Source organism: Microtus ochrogaster, chromosome 16 (genome assembly GCF_000317375.1).
Source record: "Microtus ochrogaster isolate Prairie Vole_2 chromosome 16, MicOch1.0, whole genome shotgun sequence".
NCBI classification, from domain to species: Eukaryota; Metazoa; Chordata; class Mammalia; order Rodentia; family Cricetidae; genus Microtus; species Microtus ochrogaster.
This window is the reverse complement of record NC_022018.1, coordinates 57,772,145-57,790,312: the sequence shown is the minus strand read 5'-3', so window position 1 is coordinate 57,790,312 and position 18,168 is coordinate 57,772,145. Positions and strand designations below refer to the sequence as shown.

At 45.9% G+C, this 18,168-nt stretch overlaps 1 protein-coding gene across 3 annotated transcripts in view; it reads left to right on the top strand.

Moving 5' to 3' along the window:
• Trpc7 (transient receptor potential cation channel subfamily C member 7) overlaps positions 1 to 18,168 on the top strand; it is a 117,761-nt gene that overhangs the window by 5,487 nt on the left and 94,106 nt on the right. For all 3 annotated transcript variants that reach the window (XM_026783124.1, XM_026783123.1, XM_005355274.3), the window contains exon 2: positions 2,263 to 3,040. In XM_026783124.1, coding sequence (XP_026638925.1) covers positions 2,263 to 3,040 — 778 coding nt within the window. The remainder of the gene's footprint in view (positions 1 to 2,262; positions 3,041 to 18,168) is intronic.

The following is an 18,168-nucleotide window of genomic DNA, read 5'->3' as shown; positions in this document are numbered from 1 at the left end:
AACAATTGCTAGGGATCCCCTCCTGGGATTTGCCTCCCTCTCTTGTGGAACAATTGCTAGGGATCCCCTCCTGGGATCTGCCTCCCTCTCTTGTGGAATGATTGATGAGGATCCCCACCTGGAATCTGCTGTTGCATGAGGAAGCAGCTGCCCCTGTGAAATGGTGGCACTTTGGGAAGACAGGGCTCAGGAGGAACGTGTAAATTGGAACCCTAACACTCTTCCCGCTGCAGTCTTTTACCAAAGTACACCCTAGAACAGGGCAGTTTGGATTCCCTTCCTGACTCAGCAGAGCTCACCATCAGGGTTTGTTGCCTGGAGCTATCTTGGAGGGGGTTTCCCATGACTGCCTCCTTCAGTTTTTGCAGATGAAGGAGCTGCCCCACCTGGCCGTGCCATGACTTTCCCAAGGGGAGTGTGACCAAGCTCCACACAGGATTTAGATTGCCAAGCTCTGACCCTCCAGTGCTCGAGAGCAGAGGTAGTCCCCCAAGGAGCTGGAGCAGGTCATAGGTTAAATGAGTAGGAAAATAACAGAGCTCAAAATTCCAAAGTCTGCACAGTCACAAAACACCAAGTTTGATTTAAAAGCTTATTTCTTCCAACGGTTTGATTGAAGAACCAAGCATTCTGCATGCCGCAGACACAGTTGGGAACAGAGAAATGGTTCTCGGGACCATGGCGAACGCTGGGGTCCTTGCTCTGAAACACTCTCCGGGTTAAAGCTATGCCATCCTGGATCATCTAGATAGCGCAAGTGAGAACAGACAGGAAAAGGAGAACTCAGGCAGGAATAACTGGGGGTCAGTGCTGGCCTGGGGGTGTATGTGGTCTACCACCTCTATTTTACATAATCTGGAGCCTCGAAACTGGGTACCCGTTCAAGGTCCTGAGGCTGGCTAGAAAGGCCTGGTGTGAACTCAGGTTACATTATGGCTGCGTCTTTCTAGTTTGTCATCTTAAATTTTTGTCATGGCTCAGTGAGGTGGCTCTGCCTTTATCATCAAGTCTCACAACTTGAAAGTTTGATGCCTGGGACTCCCATGGTAGGAGAAGAAAAGCCAACTCCTGCAAGTCCCCTCTGACCTCCAAAGTGCTCGCTCTCTCTCTCTCTCTCTCACACACACACACACAGAGAGAGAGAGAGAGAGAGAGAGAGAGAGAGAGAGAGAGAGAGAGAAAGAAATAGATAAAAGTAAAGAAAAATCAAAAACCCCTGGCAAACTCTTAGGTGATTTGGCAAAGCCAAGAAGCCTCCAGACTGCCAGCACCGTGTGGATTCCAAGTCCTCTTCCATCAGCACAGCTGAGGATAAAAACCCCTTTTCTGCTGGTTTGATGGAAGAACTCCACAACCTGACTACGTAAAGCTCTTAGCACCACTCCTACGACATGAAAGCTTCTCAGTACATGCTAACTGCTGCTATCCGCAGATCAGCATGAGCTGCTACTCTGTGCCACAGGGGAAGGACAACAAGCCTGGAAGCCAGCACAGCATGGAAGCTGAGCCACTTCTTCTGCTGAGAAGAGTAAAGGCAGCTTGAACTGAATCTAGTCTGAAGGAGATGTGCGACCTCCCAAAGAGGCTGATCCCTGGCCTTCAGAAGAGACAAGATCCCCAGTCCTGTTCCCGGACACGAGTAGATAGCTGGTTTGCCTGAGGATCAGTGGACATGGCCCACATAGAGGTGGAACCACATAGAGACATGGCCCACATAGAGAATGGAACCAAACGTAGAGACAGTCCTGTGTGGCCAGGCTTGCAGCCTAGTGCAGCTGCAGGTTAGTGTCAGAACTCAGCAGACGAAATTAAGAGGGAGAATGCACTAGGCTCTGCGTCCAGATTGCACCCACATCGCGGCACACAAAACACTGTCCACATTGTACAGGTAAGACACAAGAATGCACCGACTCTGCTTTACACAGACGGAAATAAAATTTTCCTTGCCCAATTCCCCACAGCCCTACACACAGTGCACTTCCTGTCACAGGGCTTCTCAGTCTGCTTTTCCACCTCGCTCCACCCCTCTAACGTCAGGGAGGAACACTCAGTATTCTTCCAGTTGAAAACAACAACAACAACAACAACAACAACAGAACAAGAGCAGTACTTCAGGTGGTTCAGCTAGTCTTGATGTCAGCGGTAAAGACGGTGTCCAGCAGAATTACAATGCAATACTCTTAACTCAGTTTTTGTTTATCCTTCTGGATAGTCCCCAGCCCCCCAGAGAAGTAACCAATCCTCTTTGCCCTTGTCCTTCAGGTTGGGGAGCAGCACCTTCAAAAATATGCAGCGCAGGCACACCACCTTGAGGGAGAAGGGGCGCCGCCAGGCCATCCGGGGTCCTGCCTACATGTTCAACGAGAAGGGCACCAGCTTGACGCCCGAGGAGGAGCGCTTCCTGGACTCAGCAGAATATGGCAACATACCAGTGGTCAGGAAAATGCTGGAGGAGTCCAAGACCCTCAATTTCAACTGTGTAGACTATATGGGGCAGAACGCACTGCAGCTAGCTGTGGGGAACGAGCACCTGGAGGTCACGGAACTGCTGCTGAAGAAGGAGAACTTGGCACGTGTGGGCGATGCGCTGCTGCTGGCCATCAGCAAGGGCTACGTGCGCATTGTGGAGGCCATCCTCAACCATCCAGCCTTCGCGCAGGGTCAGCGCCTGACACTCAGCCCGCTGGAGCAGGAGCTGCGGGACGATGACTTCTACGCCTATGACGAGGATGGCACGCGCTTTTCCCACGATATCACGCCCATCATCCTGGCGGCGCACTGCCAGGAGTATGAGATTGTGCACATCCTGCTGCTCAAGGGGGCGCGCATCGAGCGGCCCCACGACTACTTCTGCAAATGCAATGAGTGTACGGAGAAGCAGCGCAAGGACTCCTTCAGCCACTCCCGCTCGCGCATGAATGCCTACAAAGGACTGGCCAGCGCCGCCTACCTGTCCCTGTCTAGTGAAGACCCTGTCCTCACTGCACTGGAGCTGAGCAACGAGTTAGCCAGACTGGCCAACATTGAAACTGAATTCAAGGTAACCCTCCACTCACTGGCCATCCTGCAGGGAGGTGGCCCAGAGTCCACGTGTACCCCAAAACAAAATGGGTTGTGCATCTATCTAAAACAGGGTTAAAGGTCTTGGGTTCTTGTCTTTGGGGTTCACAATAGGGGTTGGTGGATCTAGTCGTCTGTGGCGGGTGTAGGCCTTGGGAAAAGCAGCTCAGCTTGAGATGTTTTGAACTACATAAGGCTAGTAGAGAGGCAGGGGGTGGTGATGGAGGGAGAGGGAGAGGGAAAGAGACAGAGTGAGGAAGGGAGAGAGAGAGAAAGAGAGAGAATCCCGGTGAGGCAGCTTTGGCCACAGAAGCCCAGAAGGTCCAAGCACACGAGGATCTGGAGTTATTAACGGGTCTGGGACTGAGATTTAGCGCTCCTGTGTCACTGGGTGGTTCAACCCTCACACGCACATTTCTGGAATTGTCCTGGACTATGCGTTATACAGTCGACTTCAGAATGACCAGGAAAAGAACATCAGCTTTTCAAAGAATTTTGAGATAGAATCTTGCTACATATACCAAACTAGCCTCCTAGTTCTACTGCCTCAGCCTCCACAGGCCTGTGTTTACAAATATGGGGTGCCGTAGTGTACCGCGGCTGTTCTCTCAACTGGCTGCGGCAGAGGCATGAGATCAAACTCTTCTTAAAGGTTTGAATTTGTCATTCCAGTGAATAAGGTCCAGGTTTGTCCCAGAATTCAGCCACCTGGCCAATATCTCTGCCCACTAGGTCAGCTCCAAAGTTGAAGATTTGCCCCAAAGGCTATGACTGAAGTTTCAGTTTCGCTGTCCCTAAAAGAGAAAGTCCTACCCAGGCTTAAGAGTCTCTTTTGACAGAATGCTTACTAAGAAGAGCAGACACTTATTAGGCACTTGCTGCTACATGGCAATTACCTGGCTTACCTGTGACATCTTATTTAAACTCAACCACCATGTGTCAAGGGTACAACGCCCCTATTTGCATGTGAGCACAGGGCTGAAAACACAGTTTAGGAAGCAGCCAGACCCCGAAGCCGACTCAAGCCTGCAGCTGACAAGTACCTGAGCCTCATTCACGCTCTCAGCTCCATGGTTTCATCTGCTTTGTGGGCATGGTGGCGGGGTGTGAGTAGGAGAGCAGCAGCCACAGCTAGACTCAGTCTATCTCGCCCTGTCGCTTGCTAAGAGAAGGCTGTTCTGGGTGCCGTGTGCCGCGGACATACAAGGAGGCACCACACACAGAGTTGGCAATCCAGCCGGGAAAAGATGTCACCATCAAGTGAATAAAATTCATTGTCCAAACCAGATGTCAACATAAGAGGTGTCCCTGTGTGGGGCACAACTAAGTAGTCAAGGCTTAGTCCTGCCTCTGGCGAGGGAGCCTTTGCTAGGCCGCTCGGGCAGGACTCTGGCGAGGGAGCCTTTGCTAGGCCGCTCGGGCAGGACTCAGAGGAAGATTGACAGGAGAATTGGACCCAGATGAGACAGGTGGAGGTGAGAGTCACAACAGCCCAAAGAAGGGAAGGGACAGAGAAGAAGTTCCCTGTGACTACAGCACAGCTCCCTAGATGGGTGGGGAATTTATTCCAAAGAGGTACAGTGTAGGCATGAATGTGGGGGGCCCAGAGCACACAGACCCTGCTCGTCAGGTCTGAACACTTTGAATTAGGTATCCTGCAGGAAATAGAGATCCACTAAAACCTTGTGAGGAAGGTACTACAATGGTGACAGAGATTCAGAAATTTGATTGACAGGAAAGAAAGATGAATTACAGGGTGCAAACCAGAACTAGCGAAAGAGGCAATTTGGTTATGCAATAAGAGACCAAAGATGCCTGTCTGTTGGGAGAAGCTTGTCCCACAAGCCAGGGTCAGGCGAGCTCTTCTAACAGGAAGGGGCAGGGCCACGGGCTATGAAAACGGAGTGCTGTGATTGTGCCTACTTTATTCCATCTGCTCCAGCCCGGCCCTGTGCACTGAACCGGAGCTCCTCCCAAGATCGCTGTACTGATCTTGGCCTCATTTGGACAGAGTGCACAGCAACCCAGAGAAGCTCCCAAGAAACAGCTGTTGCCTCTTTCCTTGTCTGTCCAGTAACCTCCGTCTCCTGGAGGCCAAGGACAGCCCAGCAAATGAGCTTTGCTTGCTGCCCAGTGCTCAAGTGGACCCTGCACGCGCTGTGTAGCAGGAATGCCTAAGCCAATTAACCCGGCTATTAATCCTGGCCAAAGGTGGGAGAGCAGGCAAAGAACGTTATTGGATCAGATTATCTGGGTAATCGCGCGGCTCTCTACTTACCTCACACCTGAGAGTGCGCACCGCTAGACTAACATTTGGAAACACAGCTGAGGCATTTGTTTCTATTAGTGAAATCAGAAGTCTGTCATACTCCAATATACATAATGTCTAAATCGGGAAGGTCTGTGAAAGCATCTTTTGAAAGCAAATATGACATTTGATTTCAAAAGTAAATAATGAAAATTGTGGCCCATTAAGCAGGCTATGAACACAGTGAGAAGCATTTTCTAGAATGCAGTGGTTCACCCTGAGTAAAGAGCTAGCTGAAGGACACTCACTGGCTATTAATGCCTTGCTAGTTAGCGCACGTGAAGTAACTCATTTCAGACTGTGGATAAGTGGCCCATTATAAATTAACCTGACTGATGTTTAGAACTTAACGCTCATTCACCCGTCTCTGCATGTCCATTCCTAGGACTATAAATCTCAGAGAGCAGCTTCGCAGGAAGTCAGATTGCAGCGAGAGGAAAAAGAACCCGTGGGCGCGTTCTGTCAAGCACTCACGAGTCTGTTCTGTTCTCAAGGGACTACTTGTTGTTGTTCAGGTAGCCACATCATGAATACGACCAGATGGCGTCAATTACATAAAGCCATCAGGATCACTGGGAATGTGTCATATGTCACCCTTCATGTCCTTTAAAACAGTCTAGAGTGGCCTCCCCTGGGTAGGAAACATTATACACAATAAGCCTGAATTCAGTCGCCTTGGCTGTTGTTTCTGGAGTCGTAGTGATTTATTAACAGAGTCAAGCAAAGTCATTAATAAGAAGTGTAACCGATACCAGGGTCTTGGGCAAATGTAGTTGAAGTGAGATGCAGCAAGCCGTTATTTTGGCGAGGAGACTATACAGCCACTCGAGGACTGTCTTCAGTCTAATTGTCTTGGCTCTAGGAAGGTGTCACTAGAGCCTTCCTAGTGCCTTGGATGGGACCTAGTGAATTACTAGGCCTTCTGGAAATTCTTGATGAAGAGAAGGAAAACTCCCCAAAGGGACATCATTCTGGCTACTGAGATGTGAGATTACTTGGGATGTGCTTTAGCCTTCTCTGACACGGGCGTCTATTTAATGGAAGCACTTGATATGCATTGTAAATCTGGATCGTTCTAACAAGGCTCCCAGCTTGGTGGGGGTTCTAGTTTACTCTCTGTTGCTGTAATAAATACTATGACAAAAAGTCACTTGGGGAGAACAGAGCTGTGTCAGTCCATCACCAGGGAAAGGCAGGGCGGGAAATGCAGGCAGGAGCCAGGTCAGTCACAAAGCAAAGACCATAGGAGAGTCTGGCTTCTGGTTTACTCTCCCTGACTCTCTCAGCTATCTTTCTGATACAGTCCAGGATGAATGATGCCAGCACAGTGGGCTGGACCCTCCCACATCTATCATTAATCAAGTGTCCAGTTGATAAAAACTAACCAGCTAACACAGTGGAGGAACAAAGCCCATACACTAAATAACCAGGGACTGACTATATGCTATACTGTGGGAGGGGAGGTGGAAGGCAAAAGGGACGTGCGCGCATGTGTGTGTGTGTGTGTGTGCGCGCGTGTGTGTACGCGTGTGTGCGTGCGTGCGTGTGCGTGTGTGTGCGCGCGCGTGTGTGTGCGTGTGTGTGTGCGTGTGTGTGCACGTGTGTGTGCACGTGTGTGTGCGTGTGTGCGTGCGTGTGCGCGTGTGTGTGCGCATGTGTGTGTGCGCGTGTGTGCGCGCGTGTGTGTGTGTGTGTGTGTGTGTGTGTGTGTGTGTGTGGTGTGTTCCAGGCTCTCCTTAAAGTGGCTCTTGGAGGTGGTGTTGCCTGATTGAGTGAGAGCAGTGAGGAAGGACTACTACCAGGTGACGTCAGAGCTTCTTCGGAAGGAGGGGAGGCCGTGTGTGATGCCAGGACCCTCTTGCTCCTGCACATTCTGCTACCATTTAGGAGCAGGAGCGTCTGTGTTCCTAAGTCAGGGAAGGAAGAAGCCTGTCGAGGTGTTTGTCATTAGTGATTGGCGGTACTGAAGATGGTTGAAGGTGCCACCGAGGAGGCTTTCCTGTTGGTACAGTGCCAGCTCGGAGGCACCCTGTGCTGCTGCCTAGAGCTCAGCGGGGGAAGAGTAGGGAGGGCAGGAAGATCAAACTGTAGCCCGTTTTGAGAGAGTGCTAATGACCTTTCTGTGTATCAATGGATTCTTAACCACACATATTATGAAAAACAGATGATGAATTATGTATCGATGTTTGTGCTGTCATTTAAAGATCCATTTAAAAAACCTCTGGGCCTAAAATACCTCAGATTAAAAATGCAAATAATGATAAATCAGACCGATTTACCACCTGCTGGGAGTCAGGCCAGCCCCCATACAAGGTAAAGACGATAGCCTCCAATCTGCTGGAGAGCATCTCAGAGGGATAAGGAAGAGGAGGGAGCACGGATCTGTCTCCTGATGCTGAGAGCCCAGAGGACATTTGAACCGTGGCCAACTAGAGCCTAGGAGCCAGGAAGCAGAGTAAAGGGCCAGCCTGGGCCAGAGGCAGGCAGTGAAAGAAGCTGAGCAAGCCTCCGGAGTTGGAATCGACCTCTCACATGCTTTGGGTTTTTAAATTGTATAAACCAACTCCCTAGGAAAACACAGTTCCTTGAAGCTGGCTGGTAGTATAAACAGATGTCTGCTTAATATGCAGGGAACAGCTTGAAAGTGGTTTCGTTTGCCACTGGGAAAATATTTTTTTTTAAGCTGTGAAGGCTGCAGGTGTTAAAAGGAAGGGTTTTTTTTGTGGGTGGGGTAAGTGTGGAGGAGATTCTGGTAGCAACATCCTCAAAGAAGTCTCTTTACTGTCATCCCTGGGACCCCTGGGGACAGAGGTGCCACACCAGCTCTGTGTGAGAACATTTAAGGACACACAAGCTGAGCGAAGGCAAGAGAGCTCTCGGACGCCTGTCCATCTGTGCGCTGAGCCTGCTCTCACTGATGGCAGGCAGATGTGGTCCAGGCACTTAAGGGGAAGGTGCTGTCCTAATGCGCTTAGTCCTCTCCGGGGCAGTACTCATAGGCCCCTGGACTTGAGAGCAAGATCTGGGGAGTGGCTTCGTGTGGGAAATAGGAAAAAGATGACTGACTGCCTTCGACCAGGCTCCGTCCAATTTACCATCTGAGTGTCTGGAGGAGCAGTGCCCCAGAGTGTGCGCTAATGATTGACGTCACAGGAAATCGGCTGCTCAGTATGCCCGTTCACTCACTGGGTCACGGACAGTACATAAAGTTAGAAGGTCCTGCTCTTGTGGGTTTGTGCTGTCGGGAGCATCAGCGTAGAATGTGTAGGTTGGGTGGCAGGTATCTGAGCAGGACAAAGGAGGCCACTACACTCAGGAAAGCGTGGGAAGGGCGCAGGCTCCCACAAGCACTCAGATTGCTTTACTTTTTCAGTGCAGAGTAAGAGCCAAGAACTGGGTCCTGAGGTCAGACTGACCCACGTTCTATCTCCCATTAACCACGGGATTTCCAGCACCATCTGAAAGTTCATTTTCTTGTCTGAAAATGGAGGGTGGGAAGGACTGGACTCTTGTAACTGGCCTGGTGGACGCTGACTTCCCCGCCTAAGCTGTTCCTTTTGCTCTTGAGATGTCCACCTCATGATCACCAATCTGCAAGAACCTCAGGCACCTCATCCCACTTACCGCCCAGCGAATCCTCACACCCATGCTTTGCTCAAGAACAAGGGAAGAAGTTGGGGATGTTTACCCCTAGTGAGCTCTCAGTGTGGACATGGGTTCAATGAGATCACTGCTGTAAGAAGAGAAGGCCGTCCTGAGAGAGCCTGGCACTGCGCGTCTGCTGACCCAAGTTCCCTCTGGTTTCCTACTGCCTCGGCACCAGATTCCCTTCCAGTGAACACAGCTCACGTCTCAGCACCTCCTCTTCTTAGAGGGTCTCCTCAATTTTAGCTAAGCTTCCCACCCCCTTAGCAGATCTTTGCAAAACGAGAAAAAAAAAATCTAGGCTACACATGTGAGCGTCATGATTGGAAATGAGCCAGGGGAGTACTTTCAATTGGAAAAGTTCAGAGCGCGGAAACTGGATAAGAGAGCTGCTAAAATATTTCTGTGGAAAGAAATTATGTGGGCTGGAAAAAGACAGTGAAGAGGAGGGAGGCTGAAGTGGGCAGGCACACCAAACACACAGATTATTTTTTTAAAAATATCTCCATGGAAAATAATCATCATCTCTCTGTATGTCTGCGTGTCTGTCTTCCTCTCCACCCTACCCCCTCACACACACACAAATCATTTTCCTCAGAAGTGCAACTGTCAGTCTAAAATATCAGAGATCTAAAGAAAATGGTGATGGTTCTTCAAGGAAATTAGCCAGTGAGAAGCAGCACAAATTAAATCAAATTGATACACAAGGATTTTTCTCTGAGAAGTAAAGGTCACAGCGCCATGCAAACTGGTTGTCTTATCTGCACAGACTGTCGGGATGGAGACACGGGTTTTATGAGTTGCTGATTATTAGTGTTTTGTTAGCAGTCGTCCGGCTCTAGAGACTCACAGATGACATGTAGCTATTCTTTGAAAATCCTGAGTCTGATGCAAAGGCTGTAGGCTGGGGCAGAGATGAAGTGATGGTGTTGTCTGGAAAGATGGGCATTCTTCTGAGAGTCACAGAAAGAAGCACATATTTTTTTGTATTGCTTTTTTTTGTTTCTATTTTGTTAATTTTAGCTCTCAATTTGATTATTTCCTATCGTCTAGTCCTCCTCGGTGTGTTTGCTTCTTTTTGTTCTAGAGCTTTCAGGTATTCTGTTAAATCACCAGTGTGGAATTTTTCCAACTTCTTTATGTAGGCATTTAGTGCTATGAACTTTCCTCTTAACACTGTTTTCATTGTTCCCATAAGTTTGGGTATGTTGTGTGGTCATTTTCGTTGAATTTAGGAAGTCTTTACTTTTTCTTTATTTCTTCCTTGGCCCATTGGTGATTTGGGTGAGCATTTGTCAATTTCCATGTGTCTGTGGTCTTTCTGAAATTAGTGTTGTTGTTGAAGTCTAACTAACTTTAAGCCATGGTGATCCAATAAGATACATGGTGCTATTCCAATTTTTTTGTATCTGTTTAGGTTTGCTTTGTTACTGAGGATGTGGACAATTTTTGAGAAGATTCCATGGGGTACTGAGAATGTATATTCTTTTATGTTTGAATGGAATGTTCTATAGATGTTTGTTAAGCCCATTTGAGTCATAACATCTGTTAGTTCCCTTATTTCTCTGTTAAGTTTCTGTCTGGTAGACCTGTCTGGTGGCGAGAATGGGGTGTTGAAGTTTCCCACTATCAGTGTGTGGGGTTTAATGTGTGATTTAAGCTTTAGTAATGTTTCTTTTACATTTGAGTGTGTGCTATATTTGGGGCATATTCAGAATTGAGATTTCCTCTTTATGGATTTTTCCTGAGACAAATATAAATATCCTTCTTTGTCTCTTTTGATGGATTTTAGTGTGAAGTTTATTTTGTTAGATACTAGGATACCTACTCCCGCTTGTTTCTTAGGTCCATTTGATTGGAAAATTTTTCCCAACTCTTTACTCTGAGACAATGTCTGTCATCAAGGTTGAGGTGTGTTTCTTGTATGCAGCAGAAGGATGGATTCTGTTTTCATACCCAATCTGTTAGCCTGTGTCTTTTTATAGGTGAGTTGAGTCCATTTACAGTAAGGGATATTAATGACCAGTGATGGATAGTTCCTGTTATTTTAGTTTTTGTTGGTGGTGATGCTATTGTGTGTGTGCTTTTACCTTCTTTGGGATTTGCTGCTGTGAAATCATCTATTTTTGTGTCTTTGTGGGTGTAGCTGACTTCCTTGGTTTGGAATTTTCTTTCTAGTACTTTGTATAGGGCTGGATTTGTGGATAGGTATTGTTTCAATCTGGTTCTGTCGTGGAATATCTTGTTTTCTCCATCTATGATAATTGAAAGTTTTGCTGGGTATAGTAGTCTGGGATGGCATCCATGGTCTCTTAATGTCTGCATAACACGTGACCAGGACCTTCTGGCTTTCATTGTTTCCATTGAGAAGTCAGATGTAATTCTGATCAGTCTGCCTTTATATGTTACTTGGCCTTTTTTCTTTGCAGCCCTTAATATTATTTCTTTATTCTGTATGTTTAGTGTTTTGATTATTGTGTGGCACAGGGAATTTTTGTAGGCCAGTCTATTTGGTGTTCTGTAAGCTTCTTGGGCCTTCATAGGCATATCCTTCTTTAGATTGGGAAAGTTTACTTCTATGATTTTGTTGAATATATTTTCTGTGCTTTTGAGTTAGATTTCTTCTACTCCTATTATTCTTAGGTTTGCTCTTTTCATGGTGTTTCATATTTACTGGATATTTTGTGTTAAGCTTTTGTTAAATTTAACCTTTTCTTTGTCCGATGAATCTATTTCCCCTATCATTTCTTCAAAGCCTGAGATTCTCTCTTCCATATCTTGTATTCTGTTGTTTATGCTTGCATTTGTGGTTCCTGATTGTTTATCCATATTTTCCATTTCTGGAATTTCCTCTGTGTTTTCTTTGTTGTCTCTATTTCAGATTTCAAGTCTTGAATTGTTTCTTTCATCTGTTTAATTGTTTTTGCTTGGTTTTCTTTAATAGATTTGTTGATTTCTTTGCTTGTCTTTTCCTCCGCTTCTTTGAGGGAATTTTTCATTTCCTCTTTAAGGGCCCCAAACATTTTCCTACAGTTATTTTTTTAGTCATTTTCTTCTGCTATATCTGTGTTGAAGTGTTCACGTCTTGCTATTGCAGAGTAAGAAGTTTTCAGCAGTGCTGTGTTGCTCTTTGTGTTGTTGAGTGTGTTCTTACCTTGTTGTCTACCCATCTTTTCCTCCAATTGGTACAGCTGGGGCTGTGTCTCTGGTGATGACTCCTCCAGGTGCCAGTGGATCCAAGGCTTAGATAGTCATTCCTGGTGGTGGAGTCAGGACCATGGTTCCGGTCATACTAAAGGTAGCTTGGTGCTCCCAGAGGTCGGGCCTGCCTGTGCTGGCTCTGGTGGAGGTTGGGCAGGTGAGCAGGTGGGTGGGTGGGCCTTCCTTGCCCTGCTGGCTCTAGCAGAGGTTGGGTTGGCAGACAGGCGGGCCTTCCTCGCCTCCTTCTGACTTCTTTTTATTATTCTGTTTTCCTCTGCATCTTTCTTGGTGATTTCCTTCTCTCATTCTTGTCTTCCTTCTAACTCACTTTATTTTTTTTGTCCTTATAACTTATATACCCCAGCAAAATCTTTCAAGAAATATAAAAATTACAATGTTGTTTCATTTTATTTTTTCAAGTGAATGATTACAATGAATACAAGTTTTTTTTAAAGCACGTTTTCTGTATCCCTCACATAATTAAACATTTCATGTATTACAGGCAAAAAACAAGTTGTCCCAAGAACCCACATACATTCATGTCCAAGCAACTTGTTATAGATGAACAGTGTGAGCACGCAAGGTGTTTTTCTCAGCCAGTTCTTTTGCTGGCAGGCTACAATTTGTGGTTACAAAAAAAAAGGATCAATCATTTTACTATTTATCTCAAAAGGTAATTTTATAAGAAATCCTAGAAGAACCACAAATCTAACGTCTATATATGAAAAGAATCAGCCAGCTCTATTTTAAATCCTCAGGGTGCACACCCGCTCATCAGCAGTTTTACATCAGGAAGCCGAGGGCAGAAATGGACACAAGGGATTAATCGCCCTCCCATCCTAGCGAGAAAGAGAGGCACGTCAGCTGATAATAACTGGGCTGCTTTGTTTTTCTTCTCTGACCTTAACGAGTCCCTCACTCAGCTCTGTGCCTTTCGAAAACTTTAGATTGTCTTCTTGGGTTTTTCACCTCAAAGCCATTTGACAAAAACATCTTAGTCTAACCTTATTTTCAAAGCTTCGTTTCAGCTATGATGCACCTGGAACCTGTGAACACATCTCTCTACATTAAGATGAAAAGATTTTAAGCCAGCTGGGCTACTGGGACTCAATTGTTTTTCTTAATCATTAGCATAAGTCACAGTCTGTATGGCTCATCCACAGAAACTCCTGTGTTCTGGCTGTGTGACACTTCCTTGTTTTATGTTTTTATCCTCTGCTTTATCAGAGGCAGGTGCAACATTTTATCCTACCATTACCTATGTTAATTTTTCCACTAAACTAACCTTTACCATAATTCCTTACTGTATTTATTCAATACTGTCAATCACCAAAATTCTACTTAAACTAACATTATTATTACATAAATTCATTGCTTCAGTTAAACAGCACAGCTTGGGAGGAAATTTCCAAGAGATGATCATACTGCATTGAGGGTAGTGGGGATCTCCTCAAGCCTACTCACACCATGCCAGACAACAGAGAAAAACAGCAGCAGCAAATACACAAAGACGCAGCCGTATCAAACATTCTGGGGCTTAGGTTCTCAGTGCCTGACCTAACCGAGATTCACCCATCAGGGTTTGGTTTCCTGGTGAACTGCTCCCCTGAGTCGGTGGCCATCTGCTGCTCCTCTGACACGGCCACTGGCAGTGGACAGCTTTTCCTTCCTTGCCTTGGGGGTATGGAGATGAGAACTGCAAGCCAACAGGAGACTTTTCAAGGCATCCAGTCCCTCCTTGGACACTCAGTTGAACCTCGGTCTCTCACTGCTGCTCTAGTTTGCTCCCCAAAACACTTTGGTTTATGAGAGAAGTTTATGACACCCCACTACTGCTGCTAGCCACCCAAGATCACGGTGTAGGTAGAGGCTTTCTCTCTCTGAAGGACCAAGGGGCATCCTTCTTGTCACTTGTTTCTGGTGGCTGCTACCAGTTCTTAGCTTGCCAGTGCATTGCTCCAGTCCCTGCCATTATTGTCATGGGGAAAGCTCCCTGAAAGTGTGGTTCTGTGTTTCTCTTCTTCTTAGAAGTATACCAATACTGTTGGATTAAGGGCTTCCCCCTCTGTAGTAGGGCTTCATTATAATTAGTTCTATTTGCAGCTACCTTCTTACGAAACAAGGTCACGTGCTCGTGGTCCAGGAAGAATGTGAATTGGGGGGGGGGTGCAAAATTCAACTTCACACACAAGGGGAAAGACCAGGCTGAGATGAACTAGAGGAGGCCAAGACCTGGAATCCAGGCTGAGCTTCAGGAGGGCAAACAGAGGCAGATATCAGCAGTTCCAAATTAGGATGTCAGTACAAAGAAAACAGGAGGCTGCTTTCTGATGCTTTCTGTCTACCAAGGCCAAATCCTGATAATTCCATAAAAGCATCTGTGTGTGTGCATGTGTTTGTGTGTGTGTATATATATATATGTATGTGTGTGCACACATGTGTGTATGCATGCATGTGTGAGTGCACACATGTGATTGTGTATGTGCACTTGTGTGTGTGGTATTTAGGGAAGAAGATGGTAAAGGTGAAAAGGAAGCTGGCAGAAGAAGGAGAAAAAAATTGGTTCCAAGGCACTAACCCTCCCAAGAACGAGGCAGTCATTTTCAAGTTTGAACTTGGAGATAATAAAAAAGACTATTCATTATAGAAATTTTTAAAAATATAGAAAGTGGCTGGACCAAAGAATCAAAAGTAATCCTACCACATAAAAATATATATTTTGGTATTTTTCTTTCTAGACTTCCTCCTCAGCCCAAGTGCAAAAATCTAAACAGGCATGCTGAGCCCTGCTAACAGAACACGGCTAATGCACTTGTCGCTCCTCCTTCCTTATTCTTGTGTACCCAAGGATATCCATTTCTGGTTCACATGCACAGGGCATGTAAACATGTGAACAGGGCGTCTACAGCTCTCATTTGTCTGTATCCTTGTATCTACTTTGTTCCCAAGTTCTTCATTTGTCATGTCTGTCCACTGTCAGTATAACAGTATCCGTATCTGCAGTCTGTCCTTTGTCCTTTCCCGTGCTCAATAAACAATCCTTGCCTGTTTCACCCCGAGAAGACTTTCTCCCAGGCTGACATCTGTCTCTGCTAAGATGAACAGTGAATGTCATCATGTGTCTGCAGAGATGAACGGTACACGCCATTGTGTATTTTCTGAGATGCACATACATGCCATTGTGTGTTGTCTGAGATTTTCTGTCCTGCCTGGTTTCTGTCCTCCCACCAGGTCCCACAGCTGTTTAGCCCCAAAGAAATCACACAGAGGTCTGCATTAGTTATAAATTGATTGGCCCATTAGCTCAGGCCTATTATTAACTCTTATAACTTATATTAGCCCATTATTCTAGTATATGTTAGCCACATGGCTCGGTACCTTTTTCAGCAAGGCAAGTCACATCTTTCTTCTTCCGTGTCTGGGCAGGACTGGGGAGGAATGGGCTTTCTCCTTCTGAGAATTCTCCTATTCTCCTTGACCCGCCTCTACTTCCTGTCTGGTCGTCCTGCCTATACTTCCTGCCTGGCTACTGGCCAATCAGCATTTATTTAAAACATAATTAACAGAATATAGACAATTGTCCTGCAACAATTGTGTCTTTGCCAAGAGGAACAGTGCATGCCATCATGTCCCTGCTGATATGAACTGGACATGCCATCGTGTCTCTGCCAAGATTAAATGGTGCGTGCCATTTTTGTCTATCACAAGTACTGTGAATGATATTCTTACACTAAAAGTCAGATTAACAGATGTATAGTGAATTCAGTTTTTAAATTTTCTCAGACACAGGAGCCTTCAGAAATAAGACCCTATCTTTCCTCCCTCCCAAAGGGCAAGTCACATCAGAGCATTCCAACGTCTGGACGTGGACATGAGCTATTCAATTAAGAACTGTGTCCTTTGTAGCTACCTGAAACAAACCAGAAAAGCTGGAGAAAGCATGGTTTTGATCTGCCGTTTAAAGTCTGTGTCTGAGAACTCCCTACATGGAGTTTAATGGGCAGATGAGCAATCATTTCCCCACCTCCTCCCTTCTTGTTTTCTACTGGACCCTGCTTCGGTCTCTGGACCCCACAGAAATGCTTACGCTGGGAAGCCATTGGATTATCCAGATTTGGTTTTGGTGATGGTGATGTTTAAGTTTTCTAGGGACTGACACTCATTGAGTGATGACCTGCCATGGGAACAGGAATACCATCTGTTTTCAGGCATGTTTTGTGGCATGTGGAGAAATGTGGCCAGACATGTAGCCATGACCTATAGCGACAGGCTGACGAGGTAACACAGCAAGGCTCGCTAGACTCCTTGTGACTTCTGTGTACACCACCATTCTCCTCCTGGATCTGAGGCAGGGGAGGCCAGTAGTAAATTTTCTTTATAACAACTCTCAACATAGGCCAGCAAGGAAAAGGTGAGGGGAACCTTCCTGATTGTGAATACTTTGGAGGAAACCTCCTGAGATCTAAAATCTGTCACCTGTGTCTGCAGTGCTTCTGTGAATAGTTTGAAATAGTTTGAAGGTGTAGTCTTGCTCAAAAAGACATTTGCCCCTGTCTCCCAAAGTCCTAAATATTCTCTCTTACCCTGTTCCTTCGTAGACTTGGTGGTCATGTTCGTCTTCAGTCCAAGTGCAGCTTCCTTATAGATGTAGAGTGAGTTTCTAACAGATTTGCTTTTTTTCTAAACAAATGGTGTTCCACCAGCATCCATTAAATAATCTGCTTCCCAGCTTTCTTGTCTATGCTATCATCTACCAGTTCCCTACTGCATGTGCTTCTGCTTCTGTGCTTTCTAGTACGTTCCAGTATTCCTTCTAGCTGTTAGCCCACCCATTCCTCAAGTTTCACTCCTAGAAATTTGTTTTTTTTAATGATTACCAAGTTGGAGGATGGTGATGTTGGTGGGTGATAACAGTGATGGTAGTGATGGCAGTTGTGGTGGTTGAGGTGATCGTGGCAGTGGTGGTGGTGGAGGTGATCATGGTAGTGGAGGTGATCGTGGTGGTGCAGTGGTGGTGGAGGTGATCGTGGCAGTGGAGGTGATTGTGGTGGTGGAGATGTGTAGTGGGGGTAACGGGGTAGAGGTGATTGACTGTGTGCTGTGTAATGGTGCTAGTTTTATATGCATGGATTTATCTTGTACAGTTGTGCCAGGAATATATAACCAATCTGTGGTCCTGTCTTTTTTCTCTGAGTACTATAGCTTTGGCATACACACTCCTCAAGTTAGAATATCACTCAATAAACATTGATACCTAGAAAACTCTGCCATCGCCATCAACAAAACCAAATCCATGTTAGTCCAATAGCTTCCCAACCTGAAGCATGTCTGTGGGAGTTCAAAGACAGAAGCAGGGTCAAGTCTGTGAGAGAGGTCACCTGAGAAAACATCAATGAAGGAAGGCCATGGGGGAAATGGTTACTCATCTGTCCATCTCACTCCAGGAAGGGAATTCTCAGACACATTTTAAACAGACAATGAAGACATTCCATTTCAAATCAAGTCATTTTTCTTGATTTGAAATGAATCACTTCATTTTTTCTTAGGTTTGTGTTCAGTGTTGCTGTAGTGATTGGATTTTGAACTACATACAGATAAGAAGTCATGTTTTTATGTAACCCATGTGTCATGAGAAGCTGGTAAATGCCACTTCAGCTCCTGGGTACCAAAGAGTCCATTTAATGCCAATCAAGAAATCAGAGAACTGTAGTTGACAGAAAAGTGAAAACTCTCTGTCACTAAAGGTAACAATCCAGAAATCTTTTTTGACATTGATAAAATGAATGTCTATTCTTTTTTCCCATTTGTAAGAAATGTGATTGGAACCAAGAATACATTTCACACTCAAACACAGCATAGCAACAAGGTACCCCAAAATAAGTGCTCCTGAAAATCCTAGCACAGCCACCTGTCAAACCCAGATAGAGGAAAGGGGCGCACTTTTCCCTTTACTT